Source organism: Habropoda laboriosa, unplaced genomic scaffold, assembly GCF_001263275.1.
Source record: "Habropoda laboriosa isolate 0110345459 unplaced genomic scaffold, ASM126327v1 scaffold65, whole genome shotgun sequence".
Classification (NCBI taxonomy): Eukaryota; Metazoa; Arthropoda; class Insecta; order Hymenoptera; family Apidae; genus Habropoda; species Habropoda laboriosa.
Window position 1 is genome coordinate 4,804,885 of NW_017100254.1, and position 21,016 is coordinate 4,825,900.

The following is a 21,016-nucleotide window of genomic DNA, read 5'->3' on the forward strand; positions in this document are numbered from 1 at the left end:
CTACAGATTAACAGGACAATTACGTTCGTCGCTACCGTCCGAACACTCTAAGAACCCGTTGCATATTCGAGATTTCGGCAGACATTCCCCCAGAGGACATCGGTGACCTTTACAGGAAGCTATCGAGGATGGAATATCCTGTCTCGAAATAACGTACTTGACCCAAAAAAGGTAGTAGTGTACTTTCGTGTAGACTCCGGGTCTTCCGGGTCTGGCGCAACCGTAACCATTGGAAGTGATGCCTGAAAAGAACAACCACATGATTTTAATGCAATTTATTCTTTGTACAGGTGATACGAGGTGATATTGTGCGTATGGTCCAGTGTCAACTATTCTGTGACCTAAATAAATTAGGTACCCAAGAATAAATGGTATTTTCTGATTATTTTATCCTTTCATCTGCCATTTTTAAAGAAGATAAAGTAACAGAGTAGTTAAATAGAACGACAAGATTTACTATTACAATTTAACCCAATGTGTTTGTAATATCATTGATATTGTCTATCGTTTCTCTGTGTCATTAAAATAGGTTGAACGTTTACCATGAAGAGTGTACTTGTTGTCTGATCCTGAACAAACTAACGGTCCTCCGCTGTCTCCCAAACAAGCGTCTCTTCCGCCATCCTTCAATCCTGCGCAAAGCATTCCCGACGTAATTCTGTACAACGGAAGAAATAGCGTTTTCCTTCGACACTCCTCCGTTGAAATAACAGGAAGCTGTACTTCTTGCAACGTATCCGCTGTTCAATGAAACATTGTTATTAACGGGTATGTTCTTAATAGTACTCTTAACGACCATCGAATAGCACTATACTTACGAAATATCCTTCCGATCTCGAATAATTGTCCCCAACCGGTTACCGTGCATGTAGTACCACTTTTTGGCTCTGACTGAGGCAGACATACTGGTCGAACGTAATCGCTGAATGTTACTGGTTCTTCAAGTCTAAGCATCGCTATGTCATTTATGAATCCGTTGTCGATGTAATCAGGATGCAGAGATATGTGATCTAAACGTAGGACCTGCTCGTACGGACTTGGAAAACTTCCTCTACGAGTCGCACCGATTCTCGCCACCCAGTATTCGTTTTGTGCGCTGCAAGTGACATTAGAATTTCAATTAAATCGTTGCATCAATTAGATTCAAACGTTAAACTTTACGATTGTAAATTATATCTTAGCAATGTTTTTTGTAAATATTGTCACGAAAGTTTATTGTTCATATGTAAGAAATTTTCTGATCCGATTCTAAGATGTGTTAAGAATTGCATTTTTGTTTCACGATATTATCAATTAGGTATTTAATCGATTTTAGTTGTTTCCGTTTGATTAACATATTATAGATTTGCTTACTGATAAAAACAATGTGCCGCGGAGAGAATCCATCTTTCGTTGATGAGAGCTCCACCGCATTGATAGTCACCTTCTTTGTATAAAGCAACTTGCCATGGCCAACTTCCGGCCGACGAGCTACCACCTCCGACTATCCTAGAACGTCGTGAAACATTCGATCTATTTCAATGTATGTTTTTTTAAGCGATACATTTGTTCAATTTAACAAAATATTTAAAATTTGGTTAGTATATGAAAATTGGCACTAAATTGCCTTTCGTTTGAAATATTTAAAAATTCGATGGTTTAAATTCTGTATCGATAATTTTTCACTTTGCGAAAGAAAACCATGTTTAGTTTAAAAGATTTTTGAATCTCTCGATCGTTGAATTTATAATATCTAAATTTATAATATCTAACTTTCTCCAATTTCGAATTGTTTTTAGTTACACGAAGCACGTCGATCAACGATCTCTCCCTTCCAACAAAATCTATCAACGATTCCAAATTACAGAAGAGTATGAACAGCAAAAAGACAGAAAGAAGAAGCGACATGCTTTCCTGACTGAAACGAGACATGCTGGACCTAACATCATATTTTATGCAATAAAACTTTATGGCCACCAGTACATCACAACGAAGTTCATCATCACCATCATCGTTATAATCCTGAACGGTAACTATCGTAATAATTCTAATTTTATGCAGATCATTTGCAACTTGGTTTTTACGACCGATATATTGTTATTACCGAATCACAGGGTGGAGGCATGCATTATCCCCGGAGCGCATTTGTATACAAATAGTTTTGCAAATGATCCGGTCAGGTATAATTATGAGAAACTGGTTCAGCCCGTATACCTGGCCTGAGACGGTGCCTGCGTTCTTATTCCGCACTCAAAGTTCTTGCACTTGACCCTGAGAATCTCGCCGCTCGGGCACTCGGAAGGCTTGAAAGTCAGGATCGTTTTATCCAGAGATTTCTCATTGTACGATAGAGTATAGTACGATCTGACCGACGTTGGACTATCGTCCAATACTTTTTCCACCGTATCGTAATCTCTGAAAGTGATTTTTAATTAAATATCAATCGCATTTCCACGAATTTATAATTATTTGTATAATTTCGTTTGCAATATGATATTTGTTAAATGAAATATTTTTGCTTTTCCCGAAGTTTGAAGACCAGGATTTTTTACTGTGAAAATTCTCATTTAGTTTTTACGAATATAATTTAGTTGTCGAATATACCATAAAAAAGAAATTTTGTAAATAAAAAAAAGTCCAGACAGCTTGTCTCTCCTGCAAAAGGTTGTCCATTCCACTTAGACACAATTTTCCCCATTTCCCATTCTTTCGGATGTTCAAGTAGCCCCTTTCGTTGTAATTGTTGATCTCTTTTGTAATACTGATTATCGACGTTGTGTCGTTCTTTGGATTTACGTGAATCGAGTTTCCATGAGCCAAGGTGTCTTTTCCGTTCGAGGATATTTCCCTTCCAGAGACGAGGGTTGTAGCGTTAGAATTTTCACGAGAATCGAGAAACGATCCTTCTTTAATCGCAGGTTCATCCTTGGTGCTTATAAGTTTTTCTAATTGGATAGTATCTTTCAGCTCGTGCAAGGTGGTTGACTCGAAAATCGAGGATTCCACTGCTTCCTGATCGTAGAGGATGTCTTTGTTAGTAGTCGATTCTATCTCCGAAAAGTGTCCTTCAGGTGATGGGTACAGAGCTATGCCATCGTCTATCAGAGCTGCACATTTCTTCTCGTCCTCTCCTCCAGGACAGTCGGTGTAGCCGTTGCAAACTTTGCGTTGGTCTATGCACGTTCGACTGTTACCGCAAACAAATTGGCCCTCCTCGCACCAATCTAGTGTAAAGTATCAGATTGATATCAATCAAACTCTAAACTGCAGATAAAAATGAACTTACTAATTTTTATCGAATTTTGCAGAGGGGGAAATGAAAACAATTGTACATATGCTAGTCATTACTTTAAAAAAATTTTCAAAGAGTAAAATTTCTATTTTTGCTTTTTAAAAATTAGAGAAAGAAGCTGAAAGTTACATTTATATTCTCTGAAAAAATTGTAACTTTTCATTTAGTAGTTACCTATGAAAAAAATTCCCAAACTTTACCTATTTTTAGACACCTCAGGTTGAGGAATCCCTTTAAATATATTTTTTTTAGAAGAAACACAGTGTATCTAAAGTTTCATTTCAAAAAACGACGCTTCAGATGCACCAACTTAATAATGCAATTTTACCAACAATATTAACAAAAGAACTATGAATTTTGCAAGTAATTTGACGTGTTCAGGTTTTCAAGCGTGTTATTTATCGGTATTAATAATTTAAAAGAAATGTATATATGTACAAGTGTAGACTGTAATTTTACCGTTAAAATAAGTTTTTATGAAATATGTCTGTAAAAAGAAATTAATTAACGCAGCCTTATTGCTGTTACCTTTTTATTTTTTAAATAATAATTCACCGCGTTTTACAGCGTAATTACAGCAATTAACTAAGTTCAATAATTAAAGCGAACGATAAATACCGCAGTCCGTTTCGTCCGAGTAATCCCAACAATCCGCCACGCCATCGCAAATCTTCTGATGTAAGAGCTGCGCCCTTAAAAAGTCAGCGCACGTACAATTCGCCTCGTCTTCTGAATTCGGGCATTCACCTAACATGTTGCATCTACCACTGGAGGGCAAGCATTTCCCATCTCTGCATAGGAAACCGAAACAACGATCTGTGAAAACGCATGACGCCAAATGAGAATGTTAAATCCATTGCCAAAAAAAGAAGAGAAAACGCTGCAAATCTGAACAAACAATTACCAGTTTCCAAGTTGTCTTCAGTGGTAGAGATCATCTTATCGGTGCGATCCTCGATTTTATTCAGTATCTTCGTGAATATTTCCATACCATCGCGAGTCAGCGTGAATCCCGCACTTGAGTTCATCAGAGTTTCATTTCCCGTCGCTATATCAGCGATCTCCTTCAATTTCTCGAAATCAGTCAACGGTCGATGATCGTCAGATTTCACGTTCGATATTACACTCAAAATGTGAGACGGGGACATCTCCGGTCTAGAATTATTTTTACCTTTCACCGGTTCGTTCTCCGTTCCAATCTCAGCCAATTGCTTCAGCTTCTCCAAGAGAAATCGATTCTCCTCGATCGTGGAGATTTTTCTGTCCGACGTCTGCACGTCTGCGGACGTCAAACTTGGCGTTTTCTCTGTCCACGTTATCGCTTCTTTCTTCAAATTTTGATCTCTAAAGGATCTGTTCTCCTCTTTGCTCCCGGTAGAGATCCCTTCAGGTGCAGATGTTGGAGGAGTCGAGGTTCCTTCTTCGTGAGACTGCAAGTGTATCACCGGAAGGGAGGTCGAATTCGTGACGACGAACTTAAGTACCACAGGATCTTCCTTGAAATTCGAGGACACCTTCGTGCTGATGGACGTTACCACTTCTACTATTTGTTCAAACCTAGCGTGTCCTGTGTTCGAGTTCTCTTTACCTTTTGCTTCCGTTTCAATGGGATCTTCGTGATTAAACGAATCGCGTTTCGTCGGTTTCCTGTTGTTATTGTATACACCGAACAACTGTTCCAACAGCGTAGCATCGTCCGAGGAACTTCGATTAGAGGATTTCTGGTCGATTCTCATCGTTTTCTCCCGGTCGAGCTTAGGTCTTGGCCTGATAGGTCTTCCAACTCCGGTGTTACTCTTGGCAGGTGCCAGAGTGACCAAATTTTCTACCACGTAAGCTTTCAGAGTGTCGTTGTAGATCTTTTTTCTAGTTTCGGGAGAGGTGAATGGTCGATAGATGGTTCCGTTGAAAAACCAATTGTCTTCGGTTTTGTTCGACGAAGATTTGTTTCTCGATGAACTGAAGTCTTCTTCGACTTCTCCAGGTGTGTGCTTCAGCGTGTCGATTTCGATGAAGGTAGAGTTCCTTGAAATGTTCATCGTCATTCTTCTCGGCGGTGCTTCTTTAGTTCCCTCGTTCTTTACGACTAACTTATCCACGTTATTGTACAACGGGTGTATCATTTCGGAATAAACTTCCGTCGTGCTCAATTTCAGAAACTTGTCATCGTCTATTATACTCTCAGCAGTGCTGGATTTCGTCGGTTCCGTGTGTTCAGACATTTCGATCCTTGCACTAGCTTCAGTATTACCATCTTCATGTTTTATCGTTTCCAATGTAACGACTTCCTTCAAATTCACTGGAAACACTTTTACAGCTTCTTCCTCTGTCGCGTTTCTTTCCTGGCTACTTTCCTCGCTGCTCAAGTCTGCGTTCAATCGAGTGTCCTCGGTGAACTTTTCCTCGTCGTTGATTATGCTATCTGTTACAGTGTTTATTTCTTGTTTCAGCAAACTCTCCTTCTCGTTCTTGTTGTAACTAACAACGGACGCGATTTTATCCACGGGTATCGTGTGCCTGAAGGGCTTCAAAGTTCCAGAACTCTCGATCAAACTTGGTCTAATTCCAGCTCCGTTCAGATCAGGCGTTTTGTAGCTAGTGTACACAGGCTCCTGCGTATTCTTGTCGACTTTTCTGTCTTGCAAAGCGTTATTCCTATGTTTACCGATGGCTTGGGTGTCCGAGTATCGATTTCTCGCTTCCAATTCGGCGTCCATATCTGAAACGGGCTCTGCTACTCCCACTGCTGACGCTTTCGTCGTTGTCTCTTCGCTAATCTCTGTATGAACCGATTCCTGAGCTCGCCATCTGAGAGTCGAACTAACCCCAGATAAGAAATTCTCCGAGTTCTCCTTATCTTTCACACTGCTCTCGTCCACTTTCTTTTTGCTTCCTTTCGTCGAATCGACAGGCTTTCTGACACCGTCGTCCTGTTTCTCAACAGAATCCCCGTACTTACTGTCTGTTATAGTGTACATCTGCGAGCTAGGAGTTCTCCAATCGGTTTCATTTTCGTTCGCGAATCGATCGGGTCTCGTAAATGAGAATTCAGTTCTCTCAGGCTGAGCAGAGGTTCGAAGCTTAATATCGTAGGTCTCAGATGGCAGTTGACCAGCTACTTCTATCTCTGGTCTCTCATCGTCGTCGAATTTGGACGGCGTAGGTTCCGTGAAGATCTGTCCATCCTCCAATAGTCCAGGGATCTTGTTCTTGAACTTTCCGTTCACTCGAAAATTCACCATCTCCTGCGGAACAATTCTGTCTCTTGGAAAGTCCGAGTCTCCGATGTCGAAGGTGCTCATTCCAGGAACGTCCATGTAGGTGTTCAACAATTCTGGCGGTTCTGGAAGTTTCGTGCGAGGTGTCGAAGGCTCGGGAACCTTCGTTTCGTCGTTTTCTTGAGGAGTTTTCGCGGTTGTGCTGAGAACAACGTCTCTGAGATTCACGTCGGTGGTGTTCACCTTGTAATTCACTTTGGTAGCCTTACCAACGTTGTCCGGCAGTAATTTCAGTTCTGTGTTAACGTACTCAGGTATGATAGGCTTCCACGGCGATGTCTCGAAGTCGGGTTTGTGAAAATCCTTGAAGAGATCCTCGTCTTTAGTTTGTGTCGTGGGGCTCGTGGATGTAGCAGTGACGTTTCTAACCGTTTCTGCGGCTGTGTCGTTGAAGGATTCATTGTGCACAGTGTAATGGACTTGTTCCTTTATTTTAGCAGTCGTTTGCGTGCTACTTTGACTCGCTTCGGTGGTATCTTCAATACTGGCCAGTTTACTGGTAGTTTTTTCGGGAGATAACGATACCTTGGTAGTGTTTCTCGCGTTGGATTGAACTTTCATAGGATCCTGAGTGGAAGTCTGGTTTTTCGTGGAAGTAAGGTTCACATGCGTGGCTTTGTAGGTTCCTTGAATCGTTGGTATGTTGCTGAAATCGATGTCAGGCTCGGTGGATTCGATCTTGGTCGGTTTAGATTTCGCTTTCGAGCTCGTGATTAGGGAATTGTTTCGAGTGGGCCGGAGAAGACCGTTTTTCGTGATCATCGCGTTCTTTTGTTGCGTTTGCTTTTGGCTGCCTGGTACCTCTTGGTTTATTCCTGAATTAGGGAAAGGAATACACATTATGTTGCACAAACTAATGCATAAGTAGTGCGTTCTTTCGTTAGACTAGACACTTAAATTCCTTGGGTCAAAAAAGACCAGAGAACCGCACAAGGGTGAAACTGTAACGTACTGTCTAAGAAATAGAATTTTCTTTTTGTTAAGTCGATGATTGGGTAATTATGATGATACTACTTTATCGCGATCAGGTGTTGCTTCTAACGGTTACTCACTTTTTACCGATACACTAGTGAGGTCCAGTTCCATATCCTTGAACAAGGAGGACGATGAGTACGTCTCTTTCGCGATAATGTCTTTGATCGTGTCCTCGACATTTGTGATCGATCGTGGTATCTTCCTTCTGTCTAGATAGATCCTGAAGAAAACCTTCAAAATCCCGTTTTCGAATTTGTCTATGATTGTTTGCTTGTACGCGGTGCTTATGACGCTTCTTCGAAATAACAGTTCGAACTGAAAATACACGAGCGATTCGTCAGTTATAAATTTGTAAAAAATCTTAATAGAAAATTTTCAGACAATAAAACTGATTATCTCACTTACTATATTTTTGTATTTTCGTTCCTTCTCGCGGAACACCATACTGGTATTTAATTTCAACATTGGATTATATTTCTCACCCTTAGCCACCCTGAAACTGCAGGAGAACCCAACGATCGCTGAAAGTATTATCGTAATGAACTTTATTAATCTAATTGCAATATAATTTCTAATGTTTTCTAACAAACAATCTATAGCTACGTGACGATAAATCGTACGATAGCAAAATAGCGTTAGGCTAGCATTTAGTATTAATTATATATTGATTGTTTTAAAACATATCGCTTACCATTCTTTGAATCTGTTCGAAGAGCTGAAACGAAATAAGGTCCGTTGTTAATCTTATGTGTATAATTTCGATAGGTATAGCAAGAATCATAAGGTGTGAACGAACCTCCCATCCATAACGCAAGTCCTGCAATCGCAAACACGGCAATTAATACTAGCATCGCGGAGACAATTAACATCGCACTGCCGACTTTCCATGTTGTGCTGCCTCTGTGCTGTTTCGTTTGTTGTGGCGACACCCTGGACCATGTAGAGCGTGGCGGTAAGTAATAATCATTCTACAATCGAAAAAGATGTGCATGTTTATATCTGATCGAGATACATACATTTTCAATGGCAATAATGACAATTAAGGAGTTAAACCACCTTTGAGGTTTGAAAAAATCGAGGTAGCGCCATTTTGTTAAGAAATTAAATTAATTAAAATACTCTTGCACTCTTTAAGGGTAATATAATAATGTACTTGTGAAAAATTTTCAAAAAATAAAGCAGGTATCATTTTCAGGCCTCAGGAGTGATTTGACCCTTTAACCCTTTCACTGCGACAGATTTTAGTTCGTAACACGCGTGGCGGACGGTAGATGTTCAAAGCGACTTCAAAATCTTTTGCTTTGGCATTTTCAAATTTGTAAAAAATTTGTCATTTTATTAAATTAAGGTGGAAGTGCGTAAATGGCAAAAATGAAGTGTGTCAAAAGTCGCCAAGAGCACAGAGCGAGAAAATATTGAAAACGCCTGTAGGCGGCAAAGTCGCAGCGCGAGAAAATATTCGAAACGCCTATAGGCGCCAAGAGCGCACTACGAGAAAATTGTCGGAGCGCCTGTAGGCGACAACAGCAGTGAAAGGGTTGAAGAAAATAAAAAGGAAAACCTTGTTACTTCGTTCTGTTGCACTGAATTGTTTTTTAACTTATTCTCGTTACGTAGAGAAATTGTACTCGTTAGCAAATTAAAAAGGTCACAGTAAGGAAGTAATTTTGCGAAATGTTTATTGCTCGCGTGCAACCGAGATTTCGTTTTTGAGAGCAGCATACGTTTATTGACCAACTAACCGCAGCTATTCGACGATTCAATAATCGGAACGCGCAATAACTTTAGTCAGGTGTACAGTAATACCAGTAACGGTACCTGCGCCGAGAAGGAATGCTCAAAAAAAAAGAAAAGGAAAAAAAAAGGAAAGAAGTTTCCAAAGTCAAGCGCGGCAGGTGGGATCGTACAGAAAACTTAGTATACCATTCCATTCGGCGGTCAGTGGAATGTAATAGTTGAAACGAACGTAACTCTGTACGGTTATAGATACATTCAAATTTATAGTTATCATATTTATAAATCTTCGTCTAGCCTATCGAATTCATCATCCTGCTGTAACTTCGAAAAATAATCTCTTCTTTAAATTGTACATGAAGATAGTACACTCTTGCTCAAAAGTTTGGAGCATGTTATGATTTCAAAACAAATAAAGTTTCCCTTAAATATTAGTCTGCTATAGTAATCAAGCTGTACTTGATTATAATTGAAAGAAAAAGTTATAATTATTTTGTAGCTATTGTTTAGAAAAATAATATAAATTTAGGAAAGTGGAATTTCTTAAAAGATCGTCATTCTGGCAATTAATTTTTCAACTGTTCGCGGTTTAATATTGCTCCAAGCTTCTTTGTTAATTTATCTTTCACTGTTGTGGAAGGACTTCTTTATCCGACGTGTTTATTTTAAACAAATACTTCTCTAAAGTGAATATTTCTCGTTTGTCTATCTGAAACTGTCGCGGTTGTAGCGAACACATTCCAACTCTGAGGAGATAAAATTTATGTTCGTGATGGCACACATAATCAGAGGGAAGAAAAACAGTGTGCTTAAAGGCTCCGCGAAGTAGATCAATTTGGCGTTACTTTTAGTGATACTTGAAAAATGAGAACAAAAAGACTCAGCCACGGAATGGAATATGCTGTAACGATTGTCACGGTCCGTTGCGACGTCAGATTTTTCACAGAGTTGATGCGTGAAATCACGAAATTGATGTTCGATAGTCGGAAAGAAGAACCATCGTTCGAGACGTAGTGTACACTTCGAGGTCGTTTTGTTCGTGTCGGGAACAATAAAGTAGGAACACTCGGAGAGATTGAAACAATTACAGCGAGACAAGATTTTACGGATCTGTTGCTATTCTTGTAATTAATTCTTGTAAAACGTGTACAATGTTGAAGGTCGCGTCGATGAGAACAGCCTTTAACATCTGTCACGATCTTACGCTCATTTAACGCAGCCTGACGTTGATGCGAAGTTAACGACTTGATCGATGATGAAAAATAATTTCACGCTCGCGGAGTACGATAGAAACTTCATGGCCATGCGAGTGGAGAAGTCAATGTGTACGCTGAGGTCGTTGCCTCGAAAAACAGCCAACGAATCCCTCGAAAAGTACGCTCTGATACGAGCTGAATATTATTATCCCATTTTATTCTAACACCGTGCACATATAACGCGTGCAAATTGATGGAATATCGAGAAAAATACACTTGATTATTAAGTTTATCGAATAAACGATTTCGATGAGTAACAAGCTTAAGAGAGGAGACTCACATCCTGTGAGTCACGGATTGGCTCGCGACAGTAATCATAGGTTAAATTTTCATTAGTCAAACGCAGATATTTTTCGGCTTACTGCACAAGCAGAAATGGAAAAAAATATTACAGTGACTTTTATAGTTAACTCTTTGCATCTAATAGAATTTTCCAGTAGAGAGATAGGTAATTTAACCCTAGTGAGGTCTTCGGGTCTTTTTTGACCCATCGTGTTCTCATTTTTTTAGTAACTTTGAATGAAATTTAATAACTTAAGAATGAAATTGTTATTAATATATTTGTTTATGTTCCCTTAATAAGCGTATAATAAAAATGATTACACATCAGGTCTTTGGGTCACGAAAGACCCAAGAGCCACAAAGTTTATACTCCAGCGGAAGAACGCACTAGGGTTAAAAAGATTTCTGAAAGAGTCCTTTCACACAGTTCCAAAATATTATAATTCCAATTTCTATCTGAAACGAGATATGTTAAACATTTCATTTCCGAGTTAAAAGTTGAACGACTTCTAAGGAAACAACAAAGAATCAGAGGATTCTTTAATACGAAAGCTCAGCTAACACCACCAACACTTCAGAAATCGATAACACCAATTTCAGCTATCCTCGTGCGAAGTACCGATACAAGGGTTCACCTCTCGAAGGCTGAGATTTCCAAAGATCAAACGTTCTGAGCGATATTCCCCCGGGAACAAATTGCATTATCGCGTTACCACGGACGTGGTTACAATGTTATTTTCATCAAACATTTCCAACCGTTCAGAGCAACGTGTATCGACGTTGGGACAACCTAATCGCAAACACTATCACCTCGTCGATCGTTTCGAGGTACATTACGCTTCGCTAAAATGGTATATATCGAGCATACGCTCGAGTGGCAAACGGTTTTGCACGATTAGATTACCGGTTGTCGGGCGAATCGAATTGAAAATCCACCGGCTAAGAGAATTCCACGTAGGCTAGATGCACCGTTAAGGGCTCATCGATGTCGTGATTCGGTGAGAAGTATCGTGCACCGGTTCTGCCTGCTCTTTTTCCGACACAATGCCAGCCGCTAACTGCACACGTGTTAACGTTCCATCCGCGATCAAGATGGTCACGTATTTATATACGAAACACGCTGGTGGGCATTAGGTTTGCGGGAAATCGCGGTGCTGAAAGATCTGACTCTCTCGATTTTTGCCGCGTTTCGATTCTTTTCTGAACTTCACTCGTTCACGTTTCAAATATCGGGTCGTTCGGAAAAGTTCGCAGCGAAATTTAGGAAAATGCTAGTGGGCATTAGGTTTGTGAGAAATCGCTATGCTGGAAGGTCGAACTTTTGCCAAGGAAAGATCTCGATTTTTTTGTGAATTTTACTCGGGCACGTTTTAAATATTTGGTTGTCCGGAAAATTAGTAGCGAAATTGAGGAATATAAGGTGAACAGAGAAAAAATTCAACATCCACGCTGCATCGCGGAAAATATAGTTTGACTTATATCTGCCTCCGTTTATCTTAAGAATAATTCGAGGAGTGCGTTAAATTCGTTTTCAACTATGGAGTAAAACATCTATTCGCTTTTGCCGCTATCTGAATTAGATACAGAGATACGGTGGTTTGAATTCTTCCGAAATTTCGCTACGAAATTTCCGGACAACCCAATATTTTAACGAAGCTCCCTATTATGTGCTAAACGATGCACGGTATATTTGCAGGACAAAGAATTAGCAGGAAGAAGGTGGTGGTATCGCTGGGAGGACTGTGAGTTCATAAAGATCCATTCTTTATGGTGCTCCTTGATTTATTACCGGCTATCTTTTCTCATTAGCATTACAGAACAAGGGAGAAATGAGAAAAATTAAGGGGACAAAAAGGCTCTCGGGAGCGTGGCTACGTTTATTTATTTCGGCCTCGTGAGATTCGATTTATCATATAAAGTATACATTTGTTTATCGCGTAAATTTATTTATATTTATTTTTGCTTCTACTTTTTATCCAGAAAGTTCCTTTAAAAAAGTAAACATTTCTATTTAAAATAATTTTCACAGTGTTTGCAATTAAAATTGCATGTTATGCTTGTTCATTTTACGAAAAAAAGGATGAAAATACTAAAAAACTGCATATCTTGCGGGATTCTTTTACCTTTCAATGTCTTTCTTTGTTCAGTAAAGTGTACTAAAATGTATAAAAAATGTATCAGGAAGTTGTGTCATTTGGTTCCATGTAACGCGTTAAATAACAGATCGATGTTTTCCATTGTTTTTCATTGCGGATTTATCAGCTCGAACTTCGATCGTTGACACTTCAAATTAGATCTGAAAGTGAACCGAGTCATGGATCAACGATGCTGATTTATGCGATTCTCATTGACAGTGAGTCAGCCTCATCTCGTCAGTATGCTCTAGATGATAGTGATCTGCAATTTGGGTCAGTCCCTTGAGAACGGAACGCGATTTTCATCGCGTTTGCATGTAACTGCCGTAAGAACCGATGAAGAGTAATCGTCCGGTATGCTGAATTGCTTCATGGAAATTTTGCTTATTGGTCGTAACAAAATTGGCATCTTTCGTTTTCTTGTACGCTTCATTAGCGCCTTTGTAGAAACACTTTGTTTCCACCGTCGTTCTTCTGCCGAAAGCATTCGCAAATGTACCTCTTTTCTCGAGAATGTTCAATATCGTCGTTAGGAGATCTTTTATGTCGGTATTTTAAAATTTAAAAAAAAGATCTCTAGAGAATTGAATTAAAATTTTAAAAAATTAAGGTGCAAGTACGCAAAGAGAAAAATTAAGGATTAAATTCGGTGCAGTGAAAGGGTTAAAGAAATCTTTGAAACAGAAGAAAATCTCAAGGAAGCAATATAGTCCCAAGAATAAACCTTCATTGCGAAATATAGAATAACCACCAATTATGGTCGCTAATAACCAAGAAATTGATGCGACCTTAATTACATTTAAAAAAAGGAAAGAAGTCATTCCTCTTGTACCTTCAGCAGAAGGAAAACATAGCGGTGTGTTTTATATCCAGTTAATCAACCGATAGTAAAAAAAAAAGCACGTCAAACTTATACCGATATTCGTCTAATTTTTTATCCAACGTCAAAGCTGTTTATAGAGAAGATCGATATTTTAAATTAAGCATTCAGAGAGCGTTTCTATGGAACCTATTGGTTGGCGTGTAGGTCGTTACTTGTTATAGCGACAAAAGAGCCGTCCAGAGCTATGCAATTTCCGCCGAAGGACGAAGGTCTGTCGGCGACTCACAGAAGGAATAGAGTCCGCTGTTAGAATCGCCATTACCGTTCACAGTATCGACGTTTATTTGGCGTAGCGCTGAAAAAGCTTTTGCAAAGAGAAACCTGAACGGTGGTTTGCTTTACTACAAAGAAATACCTCGTCGCTTTCAGGGACTTTACACCTCTTGCGAGGTTTTCTCAGTGTTAAGTGCTTCACGATTGTCGAATTTCTTTTTCCTCGAATCCGCTAAGTGCTTTGGCAATTTCGGTATATCTATTTATCCTCCACAAATAAGAAAATTTATTTTTCTTTTTATCATTCCAAGCAGAACTTTTATTATTCTCCAGTAACAAACTTTTTTTGCGGTACTTAAATTGACCGTTCATCCTAGTTTCATTAAACTGAAGTAATTAACTTCTTTCTTATGATTTCCAACCACTCTGTTTAACTCTGACAAAAGCTCTCGATGATGAAACGAAGGTATACAAAAATCCCTGATATTTTCGTTTTTTCTATAAAACAGAGGGTAACAAAGGTACATAAAATGTTGAAGCTCTATGCATTGAAATTTTGTTCCATTAATCAAGGTAAATTCAATGTTAAGTTCGCTAGAAAAATCTAACAGAGGATAGTACGATTGGTCAAGGTATTTTTTTGGAAGTGGTAGTGGCTCGTAAAGAGTGAATTCTATTGTAAATAGAAGGTTACGGCAGAGGCTACGGCGTACATGGAGGAGCTGATTTATGGGATGACCTGTATGTCACGGCCTGTCGAACTCACGAATTCTGGTCCCTAGGGCCGCAACAGAATCGTCGTTAATCATGTTGCAAGAACGATCGAAGACAAAGGTATCGCGGCAGAAGTTGAAGAAGAGGTATCGACGAAATTAATTCCGGAAATTCAGCGATTCTCTGTGAAGCGTGAAAGGACACGCCGGTTCTGCTCTACGAGTGACTCCTTAATTGACCACGTTCCTAGGAAAACGGTCCTGCAAAATGTTATAGACAGAGTTAACGTATGAAAACGAAGGGTATACACACGCGTCTTATTTCCGGAGGACGGATTATTACATTTAGTCATAGTAACGCACTTTCGCGGTAGTGAAGCTAATGGCCTTTTCAAGAATCGCCTAGCTGTTACCACGCTTTGTGATCCACATAGTTGGATATGCTCGGTAACGTGGCTTAAGTATAGACCGCTAATTTTTCTTGCAGCCCGTATGTACATGCATATTAGGAAATATGTAACAAGGGGGTAATGAATGACCAGGTAAAAATGCGTCTGACGTTTCATTAAGAGGCGTGCTGATCTGCAACGACAAACAAGCAAACGCGATTTTACTCGACCCTCGATTTTCTGCTCAAAGAAGTAACAAGCTTCTAAATATGTAAAGAGTGGCGCAAAAGTCTTTGACATGTTTGAAGATAGAGTCGTGAAGCTTTGCAAAAAATCGTGGAGAAATGTGGAGGAAAGAACGATGGTGACATCATTCTTCATACCTGAGGAAATTCGCGTAAATAAGTTTCAACGAGGATCTGTTCCATTCAAATGTAACGGAGAACAACGGATCAATCTTACCATCTTACTTATCGGTTAAACGAGAAACACATTTGGAGAACCGGGTACGTGGCTAATTTCTGGCCAGCAGAAAGAAAAAGAGTAACGACGAAAACCTCCCTTTTGCACGTGAAATGCAGAGGATCAGGAAGATGTACCGGTCGAAACCAAATCCCATACATCATTCCTCTTATCGTCGAATCACTACGGCACATTTAAATCATCGCTGCGAGAGAACGTCATGAATTGGAAGCGATGAAAGCTGATAAATCGAATGGATCTCGGTCCGTTGCGTTATGGAGGTAGCATTTTACAGCAACGGTATTAACACGTTCATCGTCGCTTCTTTCTTTAAGAACTAAATAAGCTCCGAAGCTTTTTCCGCTATGTTGTGTTATTTTACCTTACAAAGTTTCGTTTGGTGTCTAATACGGTCAAAAAATAGTGAAAAAATTTGGAAATATCAGTTAATGTTCGATTGCTTTTTCTGTCCAAGTTCAAAGTACTCACACACACGCGCACATTATTGCAGAGATATGGACTACGCGAAAAGGAGGAAAAAAAAAAAAGAAACGCGATCGCGAGGAACAGTTGAGATAGTTGCATCGCACAGGTACAATGTGCACGCAGGTGCGTGGACCATGACCTGGGCGGAGTCATTTCGCGGCCTTCGAAGGGGCGACACGAAGAAAACGCCAGGAGAAGATGCGACCGCGAGTGCAAAGATCTCTCAAGGTCGCCGGTATATCTCGCGTCCTTGTCTCGCTTAATGAGACTCCTTAGAAAACGTGTACGTAGGGTACGTTCTCTGCAGGCAGATATATACAGGTTGTAATGAAGGTTCAGTGCCGAACTTAGACGATCGGACGCCCCCCCAGAAAAGGGCTGCTGCCACGCCGCGCGCCATTGGGAAAAGAATCGGTCGAATGGGGTTCCCCCTTCGCCCCCTTTACATCTCCTCGAAACAGGTCCGCCACGATGTAAAGCAAGAGATTCAGGATAAGCCGCCTTAAGGTACCCGCCACTCGGGCAGGGCATCGACAATTGCGAACAGCCTCGAGCCCGTTCCCACTAACATCACCGTGGCTTGCTAATTATTTCGTGCAAAACGGGTTCCAGAGGCTCGATATATCGAGTCGTTTGACTTTTAATTTCGGCCTGTTTGTAGACACGCGACGTGAGTACTTTGTTTAGATCAGTGTCTCCCAACCTTTTTTCGTCGATCGTGCCCCACTTATAACGCCACGGAGATTTCAATGCCTCCGCTGGTATAACAATTCTTAGTTTTACATATTCGACGTCTAACGAAGCATCAAAGTCTGACTGTTTTTTTCTTTTTTTTTTTTCATTAATTATAACATAGACATACGGGAAGTGTGAAATTATTCCGATCGTAAAAGTGTAATATGAGTCATCGGCATAGTTCCAAGTATAATTATGCACGTAAGAAATGTGCAACGCTGATGTGTGCAAAAGGATAGGGAAATCTGCGAAACTGCTCTTCTCTAATTCTAGGTACCTACTTCGTAAATTTTCGATTATTACGGTATTACGGTGTTGTACGAGAAATGAAATTTCAAATCGAAGTAAGTGTACTCAGATTGTTCGAGTTGATTTATTCACAGTTGCCGCTCTAAATGATCTCGAATTCCAGTTAAATTGCATACATTTGGGCTCAATGCACCAAGTGGCGCCTATAATGGTAAATGTTTCGCATCTGTACACGTCCTCCCTTTATCTGCCGGTAAGTTGATCTTCGACAAATAGGAGAGCAAAGAGAAGAGGCAGCAAAAAGTAGACCGATCGAGACCTCGCATTTTTCTGTTCTGGTACTCGCTTCAAATCCCATTACAGACTCGAGATAAATATAGACTCGGTAAGTTAGCGAACAGCTGTTAAATATAGCAGATTTGCTTTCTTTAAGGAAAATTCTGTACTTTGTTCTTAACTCTAGTGCGGTCTTCGGGTCCTTTTTGACCCATCGCCTTCTTATTCCTTTAACAACTTTTACTGTTATCGAGCTTATGTTCTCTTAACATTATATCGAGAGTGTATCGCCTTTTTCTCGATTATTTATGAAATTATTCCTTAGAAGTGTTTCAAAAAAGAATTCGTTGAAAAATTCGCAAAATTACGGAAGTTGCAACGCGAAGAGTAACGGTGACTTCAATGCGTGTAAAAGCGCTGCGTTTTTAAACGCGCCTCTTTTCTCAAAGCCTCCATGTTTCTCAAGGCTGTGAACAACGTAAGTCGAGAAAAGATCGATATTTTTAGTTTAAATTTTAACTGAATCTACGTGAAACGACGAAATGACGAATACTATAAAATTTGATTCGTTGTTTCGTTAAAAAAAAATGACGAGTTATTAACGCGTAGACATTGCGAGCTAGGAAACGCTTGATACGGAAGTAAGCAAGTTCATTACGTTCACAAGTCACACTCCGGAATGAAATAATTTCATTATAGAATCAGCAAGAGCAACTAAAAACCCAGTTAGTATGCGATCGAGCATCTTGCTGCTTCAGTTTAGGATGTACGGAAGAAAGCTTGAATTATCTGATTATAAATGAGCGTTAATTAAAGAGTGACGCAGTGTTACGAAGATATTTAATCTTGACACGAAAGATAACCGTGTAATGTTCTTCTATCAACGCGATATATCAAATTATGTGTCTAATTATTTTTCTTGTATCGTTTATTTTATAATTGCTTTTAATTAAAAAGTTCGTAACGATAACGATGATTCGAATCTCCCCCGTATCACTTAATTGCAAAAGTATTTAATACAAGGATGAAAAATATTCCATTAAAGTTGTTATTCAAGCTTTAATTTAAACTTACGTTGCACAGATAAATAATCATTAAGTTTGAAATCGCGAGGTTTCAGAGCATTTAAGGATTCTCTCGGTTCGGAGAGATTACGATCTCCTCGGCGCGTGTGTAATTGCTGTAACCGTTGTTACCCGTGTGTCCAGCAACAATTTTACCTCTTCCACAGCCTTATCCCTTTCTCTACTGCCGTGTAATCATCACTCTGAAAGCACGAAGAAGTTGGAACGGCTCAGCAGATAATATCCATGCCCGAAGACTTCTTCGAGAAGACACCCTTGTGAATTACATTCTTCTTACTTTCGAATGCCACCACTTACGAAGGAATGTCCCGAAGTGATAATCACCGATTTTCATGAAACTTTGGTATACGGTAGCTTTCGAAAAAAATTCGACACGTGTTTTTTTCTTATCGATAATTGAGAGACGAAAATTGTACTCAAAGTTGTTACTAGCGATAGAGGAATAGTGTAATTTGACGAATTTGAAAATAGAAAATTTATCAATTTTCACCGTTCGTTCATCTTCAATAATTTTCGATATATTGGACCAAATATGTTTATCACCACGTTTTTAACCCCTTGAAAAAGAATTGGTTAAATATTTCAATCGTTACAATTATATTTCTTATTAACGTTAAGAAAGATGGAAGAAATGTGTAGAACATGTTGACGGATAAAAATGATCGGTAATAATTATAAAGCTACGCTGTCCGACCGGATATACCATCACCGAAACAGGAGACCGGAAGTACGCGTGTGATCCTCGAATACTGGGAACGAATCAAAATTTGCATCTACGTGCTTCCATCGTGGATCACGTTGGACATTCAGCGTTAATGTACAAAGGACATTTCGAAGGTCCGCCTTTGTATATGTATACATAGCGTAGAAATTTGCATTTCTTTCAAATGAATACGAATTATAAATAATGCAGAGGTGTCGTGTATGGTGTTGTAACAAAAACGTGCATCTTCATTGAGACTCCGATGATGAGCGCATGCACTACTTGTTTTTATACGCGTTTCATTCTGCTTCACCTTTCAGAATGTTGTAAGTCTTGATTTCATTGAGGAAGAAAGTGAACTGTACACACGCGTTGTTTAAGTTCACGGTGCTCCATTTGTCGACGCCTTTGCGGGTAATTACCGAAGTCTTCTCATCGTTGTGGGAATATGTAACATGTGATGACATTTATTAGGCATAGATGTGTATTTTTCTTATTTGTCAGATTCTTAGATTTGTACGTAGGTTCTCCATTTTTGTGATATTTCTTTTTATCAAATTTTGAGATTCCTTTGTTTCTCAAAATTTATTTAAAGCTCATACTTTCCACTCTTTAAATCTCAAGGTTCTTCATTCTTCTGATATCTCTTTCTCTCAAATTTTGAGATTCCTTTACTTCTCAAAATTTCTTCCAATCTCAAATCCCAATGATTGACCATCATCTATTCCAAGCAAACAGATAAATAAACGCCCATTTCTTATATTACACTAGTTTGCAACGCATTACTTCAAAAAGAAAAAAAGCTACAGACACAGGAAGAATGTTTCTCACGAATGAATCAACGAGTTCATTATTCTCACAAGTCCTTAAGCTCTGACGCAACGATCACAGAAGAAAAATTCTACTTAACACACATTGAGCAAGGTATCATATCTCTCGACGTGATTTCTTTCGACCCGAACGTTTCGGGTCTAATGGACCATAAAGAAAGGATACAGATTGCGCTCTACGTAGAATGGAATTACGTGAACCGTGAGAGGATCATAACCGTTTTAGTTTAAGTTAGCGGCTCTTGTAACAAAGTTGCAAGTAAAGCGGAAAGGCGGTTCAGGATCTCCGCCTCTTCTTGATTTACCACGAAGCGGAAGGTACTGGAACTGTAGGGTCGTGATGTACCACGCTGGATTGACCTTCTGGGTCTCTCAGGACCTCGCTGCTTACAAACTTGTTAGATCCAGGATTTCCAGACGGCGTAGGTTGCCTTCGAAGTTCTATGCCGGATATCATCTTGCTGCTACAGTTATATTTTCGCTGGTACAGAAATTTGATTGAATTTTCCTTGGCATAAGTAAGCTACACTCTCGGATTTGATTTTGAGTTAAATTTTAACAGAGAAAATAGTAAATAAATAACATTTGTGTTATTTTACTTGAAACATCACATTTCCTATTCACACTCAACCGAATGCAAAATTTCGTTATTTATTTATTTTAAATTAGCATAATTTGAGAAGTCAGGAATACCACGAGTTCGTATTTTTGCTGTCATAACTGACATATTTTAATCTAAAAAATTGCGTTCCTTGGAAATACGTTTATCGTGGTGAAAATAATAAATAAAACGAAATAAAATAAAAATACTTCTCTTCGAACCGAAAAATCCCTTAAATCCGAGTGCTCTTTAATTAAACCTAAGAATGAAATGAATAAAATTAAATTAATCACTATTACAATGAACAACAGAGACAAAGATAAAGAAAAACAATGCAATTCTACGTGCACATATTACGAAAGGATTTTCACTACTTCAATATGAGCAACAGTTATTCAAATTAATCCTAGATACTCGAAGGTCTATTGCAAACAACTTACTTCAAATAGAGTCATCGAGA

At 39.2% G+C, this 21,016-nt stretch overlaps 1 protein-coding gene across 1 annotated transcript in view; it reads right to left on the reverse strand.

Moving 5' to 3' along the window:
- Nucleotides 1-21,016, reverse strand: part of LOC108572283 — a 29,704-nt gene continuing 8,688 nt past the window's right edge. The window contains 12 exon segments of the mRNA XM_017934482.1: nucleotides 1-242; nucleotides 543-740; nucleotides 819-1,096; nucleotides 1,354-1,488; nucleotides 2,194-2,439; nucleotides 2,615-3,203; nucleotides 3,890-4,087; nucleotides 4,176-7,364; nucleotides 7,602-7,839; nucleotides 7,930-8,045; nucleotides 8,216-8,239; nucleotides 8,321-8,492. Of these exon segments, the coding sequence (XP_017789971.1) occupies nucleotides 1-242; nucleotides 543-740; nucleotides 819-1,096; nucleotides 1,354-1,488; nucleotides 2,194-2,439; nucleotides 2,615-3,203; nucleotides 3,890-4,087; nucleotides 4,176-7,364; nucleotides 7,602-7,839; nucleotides 7,930-8,045; nucleotides 8,216-8,239; nucleotides 8,321-8,492 (5,625 nt within the window).